This window comes from Acinonyx jubatus, chromosome A3 (genome assembly GCF_027475565.1).
Source record: "Acinonyx jubatus isolate Ajub_Pintada_27869175 chromosome A3, VMU_Ajub_asm_v1.0, whole genome shotgun sequence".
Taxonomy (NCBI): Eukaryota; Metazoa; Chordata; class Mammalia; order Carnivora; family Felidae; genus Acinonyx; species Acinonyx jubatus.
Window position 1 is genome coordinate 25,515,283 of NC_069388.1, and position 12,346 is coordinate 25,527,628.

Consider the following 12,346-nt stretch of genomic DNA (forward strand, 5'->3'; position numbering starts at 1 on the left):
TCAAATTTTAGGGAGGACAGGGAAGCCTGAAGTAAGCACAGGAAGCTGGTCTGCAGACAGAACGATGATGCAGAAAGCCAAGCACAGTCCCTAAGAGACCTAGGAAACTCCTTCAGTTCCTAGGTATTCACATCTGGCTGTAACTTCCCATCCTAGGGTCCTGTGAAATGTCCTCATGTTCAAACTAAAGCTCTCTTCTATATGAGCTGACCTGAAGAATTTCTACCCCACACAAGTAAACAGTGTTGACAAAATTAAATTCATTGAATTCATTCAGGCCTCAAGAATAACCCTCTGGGACAAGTACTGAAATTCCCACTTTATACAGAAATAAACTGTGGGGCAGAGATGAAGTGGCTTAAACAGGGCGACAGTGACCCAAGAACAAACACAGGTCTGCCTTGTGCCACAACCCATGCTCATACCACATGGCTGGGAGTGAGCTGCTTAATCTCCCAAAGCCAACAGCTGCTCAAGAGATTCTGACTGAAGGCTGAATGAATGAATACTTGGAACACTATTATTTGGAAATGGTGTTTTTGTTTTGTTGTTTTACCTGCACTGCTAGAGCTGAGAGGTTTCTTCGGTTTGTTCAGAGCTGGAGCAACAAGGGAGGGAGCCACTGCAGTTTCTTGACCTTGTCTGGCAGCTACGGGGTCATAGTCTTTTCCATCATAGTTTGCATCAAAAAACTTCTTGAACCACTGAACAAATTCAAAATTGTCCTGAAACTTTCCTTTTACTAATTTGTCCACAGGAATTATCTGCAGAGAAATATCAAGACTATTTAGCCCAAAGCAAGAGGCTTTTGGCAAGCATCAAACATGTCCATGCATCAAATCAGTATAAAGCTCTGCCAAAAGGAGAAAAAAAATTTTTTAGAGGCAAGAACTTAGTGCTAAGTAAGCCCCTGAAAGTTTATAGAGCGAGTTTAATTCAGTTTGCCTTCCACAAAGTACTTAGACCTGGCAACCACCCTCCCAGTCCATCAAAAGGAATTAGAAAGGCAAAAGAATAAGCATCATTTGTATCATATAGAAGTCACATACACATATCCAAAGGCATCTGAAGACATGTCACTGCCCTGTAAAGAGTAAATCTCCTATGCAACCTGCACGGCCACAGTGCCTATCACAAAGTATGAAACCTAGAGCACAAACCAACCACCGGTACCTACAATGAACTGTTAAAGAAAATTCTGTCATGTCAACCACATCTCAGTAAAACTGGAAAAAAAAAAAAAAAAAAAAATTCATCCAGAAAAAAAAGAAAGGGGGGAAAAAAATACTGTCTTAAAAACTGCTCAAGGTACATAATCAGTCCCAGAACAGATTTCTACAAAACGGTTATGTTTTTCAAGTAATTCCAATCCTATTAAAATATACTTTAAGGACCCTGTAAACTTTCTTATTGTACAAGGATCGTGTTATCAGTTATGACCTCAAATTGTTGGACCGTTGGCCAGAGTGTAATTATCTTTTAACTCTTCAAGGATTCCAGTGGCAATTTTATTTTTATAAAGAAGAATGTATGTAATAATCTGAACCATATTTACCCCTCTAAGCAAATAAATACAATTTTAAGAAATTACTTTGTATGATACTGAAGCATTTACAAACAAATGTTACATGTGGAACTCACTTCTCAATACTCCCTGACTACAGCAGGTGGGGTAAAGGTATATCTGAAACAAACTGGCCATGATTTGATAATTGCTGAAGTTCATGAGGGATCATCGTACTAGTCGCTCTACTTTTGTATGCTTTAGAAATTTTCCTTGTTGAAAAAAATAAAGCATAGGGATGTATGGGTGGCTCAGTCGATTAAGTGTCCAACTTTGGCTCAGGCCATGATCTCGCAGTTGATGGGTTTAAGCCCCGCATCCGGCTATATGGACAGCTCACAGCCTGGAGCTGCTTCAGATTCTGTGTCTCCCTCTCTCTCTGCCCCTCCCCTACTCACGCTCTGTCTCTCTCTCTCAAAAAATAAAATAAACATTAAAAAAAATTTAATAAATAGAATAAAATAGAATTCTATGAAAAGAAAAATTACTGCATATAATAAGCTACACCTAGTTTAAACTATGCCTGGTAACAAAATGATTTTCATTCAATACAAATGTATGTTCTATGTATTCTATAGAGACAAAACTAAAATAAAAATAAGACTGATTTCACAGCAAATACAGACCAGCGACACCAGCAAGATAATGAGTGATTACAAACTTTACTAAAAAAATGTTTTTCCCCCAAAATGACTTAAAAGAATAAACCATTCTAGGGGAGCCTGGGTAGCTCAGTTGGTTGAGTGTCTGACTCTGGCTCAGGTCATGATCTCATGGTCCGTGGGTTCAAGCCCTGCAACAGGCTCTGTGCTGACAGCTCAGAGCCTGGAGCCCGCTTCAGATTCTATGTCTCCCTCTCTCTCTCTGCCCTTCCCCCACTCAGTCTCTCTCTCTCTCTCAAAACTAAATATTAAAAAATTTTTAATAAAAAATTTAAAAAAATAAAAGAACAAACCATTCTAATGAGCGGGGAGGGGAGAAACATTAATTTTGCAGTAATACATTATCTATTAAAACAGAGATAACATTTGTCCTTAATGAAGTCTGGTGGACTGTGTTTCTGGTACCTTCAAGTATCATTGGGGGCAAAAGGGAAACTTGCCAGCACCCACAAGGGATCTTCCCTATACCCTGCTATAAAAAGCAAGTATCTCTAGAATCTTCTCTATTAGAACTACTTATTCTACCATATGCTATGCTTTACAGATGTAAATCCAGGGATAAAAAGGATTAGATCTCAGACTAATAAAGATTAAACAGTATTATTAAAAAAAAAAAAAAATCATGAGTACAGATTTACAGGTTGATTCCTCCAAACACTAGTAACTTCAAAATAAAGGAGAAAAACAGGAGAACCAAGGATAGGAGGGTAGAGGGAAACTTTGCTCCCAGTAAATTCTATGTTAACTGGAGAAAAGATAACTATATGAATTGGGCTGGGGAGGGGGGAGGGGGGAAGGGGAGCAAATGTCCACTAGTAACAATTACTAGTTAAGAAACAACCTAAAAAGAAAAATCTAAATGAAAGAATAAAATTTACTTACTTTGTCAACACCCATTCTCTTAAAACCTGCTTGTAGTATTTTGAAGTTCTGGATGTATTCGTGTTCTAGCTTAGCCTGGAATTTCACTTTTTTCAGGGCAATGGAGCCAGGGAACAGCATGTCCATAAACTGACAATACGCAGCCCCTGAATGAACAACAAGAGAATAAAATACACACTTAGGTCATTAAATGCTATGATTAAAAAAGCAGGATGAACTTTTACTCAGACCTATTTAACCCATGTACAATTCAAAAAATTGTAAATTGGACCCTACTGGGGTGCCTGGCTGGCTCCATTGACAGAGCATGCAACTCTTGATCTTGGTGTCGTGAGTTTGAGCCCCACATTGGGGGTAGAGTTTACTTCAAAACAATTAATTAATTAAAAAAATAACAAGGTAGATCTATAAAACCCAAAAGCTTCATTACCACATGACTTCAAAGTCAATTTCTCAAAATCAGTAACAAGAGGGGCGCCTGGGTGGCGCAGTCGGTTAAGCGTCCGACTTCAGCCAGGTCACGATCTGGCGGTCCGTGAGTTCGAGCCCTGCGTCAGGCTCTGGGCTGATGGCTCGGAGCCTGGAGCCTGTTTCCGATTCTGTGTCTCCCTCTCTCTCTGCCCCTCCCCCGTTCATGCTCTGTCTCTCTCTGTCCCAAAAATAAATAAACGTTGAAAAAAAAAAAAATTTAATCAAAATCAGTAACAAGACTGGTTTCACCTAAGTTCTAACACACTTGCAATGCAGAAGCCTGTGATGAGGAGAAAAGAAATGTTTCTATGAAATTTTAAAACTATTCTTTGTAACAAACCAGCATGACAATAAAATGACCACTATAAAGAAAAATTAACACGAGTGGCACATAGGTGGCTCAGCTGGTTAAGTCCAACTTCAGCTCAGGTCATGATCTCAGGGTGTGAGTTCAAGCCCCACATCGGGCTCTGCACTGACCCTGTGGGGCCTGTTTGGGATTCTGTCTCTGTCTCTCTCTGCCCCTCCCCCAATCACATGTGCTCTCTCTAAAAACAACTTAAAAAAAAAAAAAAGAAAAGAAAAAGAAAACGAATGCCTAGAAGAGCAAAAACAGAAAGAGAGGTGACTCTGGTTTTTTGCAAGGACATACCCTCCTCTCCACTAGCAAGAGTAGGGATTCCCCAAGTACTTTAAAGATCCATCCTCTGACCCAGGTTAAATAAATGTTTTTCTAAGAGGACTGTCTCCCTGAGGTTTTACATCTCTACATAAACTTAACCCAACAGTTTATAAACAAAGTTAAATAGAAGACATTTTTGTGTTCTCCCATTTAATTTTTTTAAAGTAACTACAGACAATCATTACATAGATTTCATCCCATTTGCTTTCCAATTTCATTCCTTCCCCCCACTTTCCCATTTTTCCCATCACCACCCCCAAAAATATTTCCTTGGTGCTTAAAATGTCCATGAATGTAACTCCTCTAATGCCTACCAGACCACACTCTCCTCAGACAGGGAAGGGTTCCCAGTGCACTGAACTGTCCCTGCAGGGCTAAAGGTTAAAGGGGCCAAAGGAGCCAACCAGGGGTAGGGACAAGAAACCCAGGGACGAACCAAGGGGCATTCTGCAGAGCGAGACTGCTGTAATACGCACTGTCAACTTACTTTAAATCAGGCCAATCTGGCTCCCGGCCAGTTCTAGCATAACAGTGCCATTATCATCATTTTTGGAAAGAAGATGCAAAGGGCAGAAGCACTTCAGTGACCACAGTGACAGTCTGAGTAGAAAGAAGCATCAGAAAGTGAAAGCCTGGTTTTCGAGGTGCCAGATTTACTTTCTTGTCCAACAAAAATATACTGAAGGAATTCTAGGTCCAGGGACTCAATTAGCAGTATTTATATTTTTAAAATAGGGACACCAAGAGCTTCCTACATTCTAGAGGACAATGACCAAGTTTCTTTAACAAACTAAGAGCATAAAGAAGGGTAATCTGTTACATTTAAAAAGAGTCACAATTTGGGGTGCCTGGGTGGCTCAGTCGGTTGAGCGTCCGACTTCGGCTCAGGTCATGATCTCACGGCTCGTGGGTTCGAGCCCCGCGTCGGGCTCTGTGCTGACAGCTCAAGAGCCTGGAGCCTGCTTCTGCTTCTGTGTCTCCCTCTCTCTCTGTTCCTAACCCACTCACATTCTGTCTCTGTCTCTCTCAAAAATAAACATTAAAAGAAAAATAAAAAAAAAATAAAAAGAGTTACAATTTACTAATTGTAATGTAAATGTGATGCATAAAAATCAGCTTAAAAAACACATACACATAAACCCATACACACACACAGAAAATAATCTATTAAGCATCTATACCCACAGCACTGCTCTACACATGAAAGGAAATTTTCTGAAACAGCAAAATAATGTGCATTTACTAAATGCACACTATTCTCAAGCCATCCATGAACTTCTGGCTAAAGTCAACCAAAACCACTTAAAAGCAGTAGTCATATGCTTCTCAGAAAAAACCTGTTTGATGAACTATCACAGTTCCTTATTTTAGAGCCAGAAGAATCCTTAGAGCCATCATAAATTTAAAAACTGAGGACGAAAAACTGTGGCCCAAAACCACAGAGGCCAGAGAGCAAGCTTAGAACCAGACCCCAGGTATCCTGAACTCCCCGCCCACCGTTCTTTTGCATAGTACCATCATCTTACATCCTCTTAGAACAACTTACAGTTGAATAAAGAAGCATTTCCTAGATGGGGAGAAAAGATATACCATGCTGCTACACTGTAGCTGGCTGAAGCAGAGAAATGATACATAAAGAAAAACATTAATTAACACCTCATAAAAATGGACAAGGTAATTGGACAATTCACAAAAGAAATATAAACACATCCGGGGATCCAGGCAAAGGCAGTTAATTAAAAAAAAAAAAAAAATAGGGCAAAGATTCACTTACAAAACTATGCTAACTTTATTCACGGGTGTTAAAAAAAAAAAACGGAAGCAACCTTTATGTCCAACAGTAAGAGCAATCAATTAGCACACCATCTTCCTGAGATATTATGCAAGTATCCAAAATACATTTTTTGGGGGGGTGCCTGGGTGGCTCAGTAGGTTGGGTGTCTGACTTCGGCTCGGGTCATGATCTCGTGGTTGGTGGGTTTGAGCCCCGCGTCTGGCTCTGTGCTGACAACTTGAAGCTGGAGCCTGCTTTGGAGTCTGTGTCTCCCTCTCTCTCTCTCTCTGCTCTTCCCCTGCTCACACTCTCTCTCTCTCAAAACATAAATAAACTATAAAAAAATTTTTTTTAAATCCATTTTTTATTTTGGGGGGGAACTCAAGATTTAATATTAAAAGAAAGAGCAAGATATAAAAAACTTATCTACAAAATATCTTCATACATATAAATAGTCATTTAATATATATGTATAGAAAAATAACTAGAAGAAAATACAACCTATCCGGTTAAACCATACAAAATTACTGTTTTTTAGATCAAAAATGACTAAATAGTGGCCATCTCTGGGGGATGGTACTGGATGCATTCTATCTTTTAAATATTCAATTATGTACTATGGTAAATATTACTTTAAAAAATTTTTTTGTTTTTAAGTAAACTCTACACCCAACATGGGGCTTGAACTCACAACCCTGAGATCAAGAGTCACACCCTCCACTGACTGAGCTGGCCAGGAGCCCCAGTAAATATTACTTCTATAATTAGAACACACAAAAAAAGGGGCGCCTGGGTGGCTCAGTCAGTTAGGCGTCCGACTTCAGCTCAGGTCACGATCTCGCGGTCCGTGAGTTTGAGCCCCGCGTCTGGGCTGATGGCTCAGAGCCTGGAGCCTGCTTCCGATTCTGTGTCTCCCTCTCTCTCTGCCCCTCCCCCGTTCATGTTCTGTCTGTCTGTCTGTCTCTCTCTCTCTCTCTCTCTCTCTCTGTCTCAAAAATAAATAAAACGTTAAAAAAAAATTAAAAAAAAAAAAGAACACACACACAAAAAAAAGGACACACAAAAAAAGAAGGCAAATGTTTAAAAGAAAAAATTTATCAGCTGCCTTTCACAAAAGGGCTGAAAACTCCTGGCCTAGAAATGTCTCAACTGGATACAGAACAGGTTAAAAGGAGCCTGCAGTCCAGTCTGCTTTAAGAACAAAGGCTGGCAACACAAGCAGGGCCCCTCTCAGATGGCTGCTGACCCAGCGATCTGTGGCAGGAGAACAGGCCCACATAATCTGTGGCCTGAAGATGTAGACGGACTTAGGGCAGAACCAGCTGAATGTCACTGAGTCAACCACGAGTCTCACCAACTGCTACGGCACCCCCCTACCAAGATCTGTGCTGCAAGCAGAGAACACGAAACAGTGCAACCCCTACTCCAAAAGCCTGCGAGATCTCAGGTGCACTGGTTCTCAAGCCTTTCGGGTGCAAAGAGCCCTGAAGCATGAGACGAAAGCTGTAGCCAACATTCCATGTGAGAGATGCTCGTCTATCAGAAGACTCCAGATGAAGAGCTCCCAAGGTTCTAACACACCACGCAGAAAACACACTAACTACTAAATGTAAGCATGTTCAGACTTTAGAGAATAGGTGAGGCGTCAGTCATCTTAAAGGAGGAATAAAATTGGGAAAAAGAGGGCTATGAGGAGCCATCAATGCAGACATTAAAAACAGCCTTGGGCGCCTGGGTGGCCCAGATGGTTAATCGTCCAACTCTTGATTTCTGCTCAGGTCATTATGGGTTCAAGCCCCATGTGAGGTTCTGTGCAGATGGTGCAGAGCCTGCTTGGGATTCCCTTCCTCACTCTGCCCCCTTCTGTCTCCCTCTTTCTCCCACTCCCTCCCCCTCTCTCTCAAAATAAATAAACTTAAAAAAAAAAAATCAGCCTCAAGGGGCCCCTGGGTGGCTCAGTTGGTTGACCATTTGACTCTTGATTTTGACTCAGGTCATGATCTCAGCTTCATGTCGGGCTCCACGCTGAGCACGGACCCTGCTTAAGATAGTCTCATTCTCTCTCTCCCTCCCCCTCTCCCTTCCCCCCTCAAAAATGAACATTAAAAAAAAAAAACTTTCTCTCTGCCCCTCTACCCCACTCACATGCACTCTCTCTAAAAACAAAAAAATTTAAAAATTAAAAAAAAAAATCAGGCTCAAGTTATTTTAACATGGGAAAAATAATCCTATTTTAATTTTAAAAGCAGGAAACAAAACTGTCCAACACATACATGTGCTTGTACTTGTTATTTAATTTAAGGGTCTGTAAGAACAAGAGACTGGAAAGAAACCAAATGTCCACTGACAGGGGACTGCTCTGAGGAAACTAGGTCTTACACAGACAAAAAAGAAAGCAAAGTGGCATCAGCTATATGGATATGAAACACTTTGGAATATATAATGTGATTACACATGCTACCATCTGTGTAAAAAGGAGGAAAAGAGAACACACACTCATAAAATATGGATGGATGTTTCTGCCTGTACATATACCCTCTCTCTGGAGCAAAAATGGGAGTGACTAGTTGACAGAGTTAGAAGGAAACTTTTCAATTTATCTTTTTTTATCTTTGTTTATCTTTTTGTTCCTTTTGAATTTTAAACCACTTTGAAACCTTCAGTTATTCAAAAAATAAAAACTATATATACAGTGTATGTCGATTATGTTTAACGCTTATAGGAAAGTACTGAAAGTACAGCTAAAATGAATGACTTTGGGCAAGTTGCTTAACTATGCCTCAGTTTCTCCACATATAAAATGGCGATGACAGTCCTCATCTCCCAGGTTATATATGTAAAGCACTCTGGAAAGTGTCTGGCCTATGATAAGTGCTCAATAAATAAAGCCATAATTAAGGGGGAAAATACATCTAAAAGATAACAATGACTATCACTAATTGTGACATTACAGCAAATTATGGTTTTCTTAATGTTCCATAAGGAAGACCTAAATTACTTATATTAGAAAAAAATTTCTTGAGGCATCTGGGTGGCTCAGTCAGCTGAACGCCCAACTTGGGCTCAGGTCACGATCTCACAGTTCATGAGTTCAAACCCGGCACTGGGTTCTGTGCTGTCAGCTCGGGGCCCGCTTCAGATCCTGTCTCCCTCTCTCTCTGCCTCTCCCCCGTGCACGTGCGTGTGCACACACATGCACACTCCCCCCTCTCAAAAATAAACATTTAAAAAAAAGAAAAAACTTTATCTTTTTTGTTTTAATTACAGCAAAGAAAAATCAAGGAGGTGCTTGAAGAGTCAGGCAAAAAACTGGAAGAGATACTTTCTTGAACAGAGTTGTGACTCAATAAACATGGTCTCAGGGCACCTGGGTGGCTCAGTCAGTTAAACAACCAACTCTTGACTTCAGCTCAGGTCATGATTCCAGGGTTGGGCTCTGCACAGAGCATGGAGGCTGCTTAAGATTCTCTCTCTCCCTCTCCCTCTGCCCCTAGCCCCCACTCAGGTACACTCTCTCTCTTAAAAAAGAAGAAGGGGGGGCTGGGGTCTCTGAGAAAGGCTGTAGACCACTGTAGTATGAGAGAGTGGGGGCAGGGGAACCCGAGGGGAACGTGTGCCTAGTTAGGCCACTGTGGCAGCACTAAGCAAACTGAAAAGGGGCGGGATCCAAAGCATCCCTCAGAACACATACTGCACTTGGTGAATTAGCCTCTTTTGAGGCCTGAAACACTAGAAGAACAGTGGAATCGTGGCTCCAAATGAGTGTCTGGAAAACCTGAGGAGAAAAAGTGGAGGAGGCCTGGCTAGGGGCGTGGTCACGCTCGGAGCAGCATGAGCAAGCTTGACAGGCTGTTTAGAGAAACTCGAGGGCTCCTGCAACCAGCTGAGGAAAAAGGAAATCTAAAATCTAGCATTTGCCAGGGACTGCCTGCACACCTCACACCTTTCCTATTCTGTGCAGCACAGGAACCATGGAGGAGGCCAGGCTAGAGAACAGAAGACAATTAGAGAAAGAGGAGACGAGAACATTCAGTGAGGGCCACTCTACAGGTTCAAAGCACCATGCTGGACCCTTGGAAACATGCAGAGGGGCCTGAACATGGAACAGAGGACTGGTTGACAAAAAGCAACCAGCATCCCCTCTCTGACACAAGCAACCCCTCATCCAAATTATTCTCTGTGATTAGGGGTTTTTCCTTGATGGCTGTTCTTCCAAAATACTTGATGACTAGCTCTCAAAAACAGGGAGACTATGAAATGGAAATACATCTTGAAACAACCTGACAACTCTGTCTCTGAAAGTTATCCTCGCCTTACCTCACAAGAGCCAAGCAAGGCTTGCTTCACTGTTGGGACGGGGAGGAGGGTGGGGGGTTCACAATGCTGACAAAACTTGGCCATTTCACAGGCAACCGGCACATTAGTTGTGTAGGAACTCAGAGCTTTGCCCTCTCCAGAGAAAAACCTATCCCTGCCCTTCTAGGCTTGTATTTGGAAGAAAATTCTAGTCAGCTTGATGCTATGCTTATCAGAGGTGAGACCAGGAGGGACCAGCTTTGGTTAAAGGCTACTGGGAGGCTGCTTAGGCCTTGGGAAATTCAAGAGTCTGAGGAAGCTCACTTTCTCTATGACTCCAATCCCCTGGCAGCAGGCCTTCTCCAGGGACACGGTTTCTGCAGCTCATCCTGTTTGGTCTCATACTGAAAGCCGAGACCTGGTTTTCTAAGCATCAGGGTGAAACACAATGCAAACATCTGCATACTTGGAGAGAACTCCTAAACAGCTCTCCAGAGGAAAACTCTCCAGAGGAAAGAATAAAAGTTTGTTTACAAGTCGTGGTTAAGTGTCCTACACTTAGCACTTTCTGCTAGGGAAAAACACTTTATCTAGGGTAAGAAAAACGGCAGGCAGCTTACAAAGTGGAAATTCTTCACAGGGGTTTTTAATGAGATAGTATCACTATAATTAATGATATGTAATTCACATTTGTTTAACTCTCTTCCAAATGCTTCTTTTTAAAAAAATTATCACGTATGCAGCAGAGTGTAGGCTCTGTGGTCAGAAAGATGTGGGTTCAAAACCAGGCTCTGTAATGCATAAGCTGTGCCCCACGGGCAGTCTCCTCTCTAAGACAAGCATGCACCCTCCCCAGAGAGATCTACACTCACCTCCAGAGTCTGGCAAGAATCAGTATCTGAGAGCTATTTTTACAGACGAGCCTCAGAACAGCCCAATAGGTGGGCCTGGTCCTACTTCCCTAGTTTACAGATGAGGAACTAGAACGTGGAGGGACACGTCCAAAATCACATGGCTCAGAGCAGACTGAAGCCTCTTCATGCCCAGTCCTGACTATCCACAGCAGCTCCCTGTCTGAATGAGATAAATCTGGAGCCAGATCATATATGTACCACTTATCTACACATGAAAAGAGTTCTCATTTTCCAACTGAGTAAGTGAAATATACCTCAGAGTATATACATGGAAAGAGATAAATTTTAGGGAGAAATTGCTGGTGAAAAAGCTGGCCCCAATGAAAATTAGGATGACCTCATCCCCACATTAGTCACAAATCACGGGGCAAACAAGTGCTTTAAGAGCCTCAAACAAATGGGGATGCGGTGATGGGACTGAGGAAGTGAACGGAAACCAGGGGAAAGGCAGCGCAGATCTAAGGCTGACAACCTGTGCCCGCACCCAACCTGTGCCCACTACGACTGAGAAACAAGCATGACTCATAGGCACCATTTCACTACAGAACTTTACATGAAGCCTTCCTCTGACCACCTGTAAAACCCAGATTAAACATCCCAGGGGATATAACAAGCCAAGCAAGTGAAACTAAGAGCAAGACTAGAACCTAGCTATAAAATAAGGAAGTACAGAAGCTGAATTCATTTAAAAAAAAAAAAAAAACACATAAATGAAAGCAGTCATTTTATTTTTAATGTTTATTTTTGAGAGAGAGAGACAGAGAGACAGAGTGTGAGCGGGGGAGGGGCAGAGAGAGAGGGGACACAGAATCCGAAGAAGGCTCCAGGCTCTGAGCTGTCCACACAGAGCAGGACACAAGGCTCGAACTCACGGACCGAGAGATCATGACCTGATCTAAAGTCAGACGCTTAACCAACTGAACACCCAGGTGCTCCTGAAACCAGTCAGTTTAAATCAATACAAATGGCACCAGTAAAGGAAAAGTCTGGAGAGCAAGTAGGGCATAGGAGCTGAAGAACATCGGCTCTTGATTTAAACAAAGGTTCAAGTCTCAATTCTGTTCTTGGTTGTATAACTGGGGACTTGTTACTCAATTTCTC

The 12,346-nt window shown here is 41.9% G+C and overlaps 1 protein-coding gene across 1 annotated transcript in view; it reads right to left on the reverse strand.

Annotated features, from left to right (window-relative positions):
* MAPRE1 (microtubule associated protein RP/EB family member 1) overlaps window positions 1-12,346 on the reverse strand; it is a 30,572-nt gene that overhangs the window by 9,948 nt on the left and 8,278 nt on the right. The window contains exons 3-4 of the mRNA XM_027069855.2: window positions 3,109-3,254; window positions 557-764 (exon numbers count right to left, since the gene is read on the reverse strand). Of these exons, the coding sequence (XP_026925656.1) occupies window positions 557-764; window positions 3,109-3,254 (354 nt within the window). The remainder of the gene's footprint in view (window positions 1-556; window positions 765-3,108; window positions 3,255-12,346) is intronic.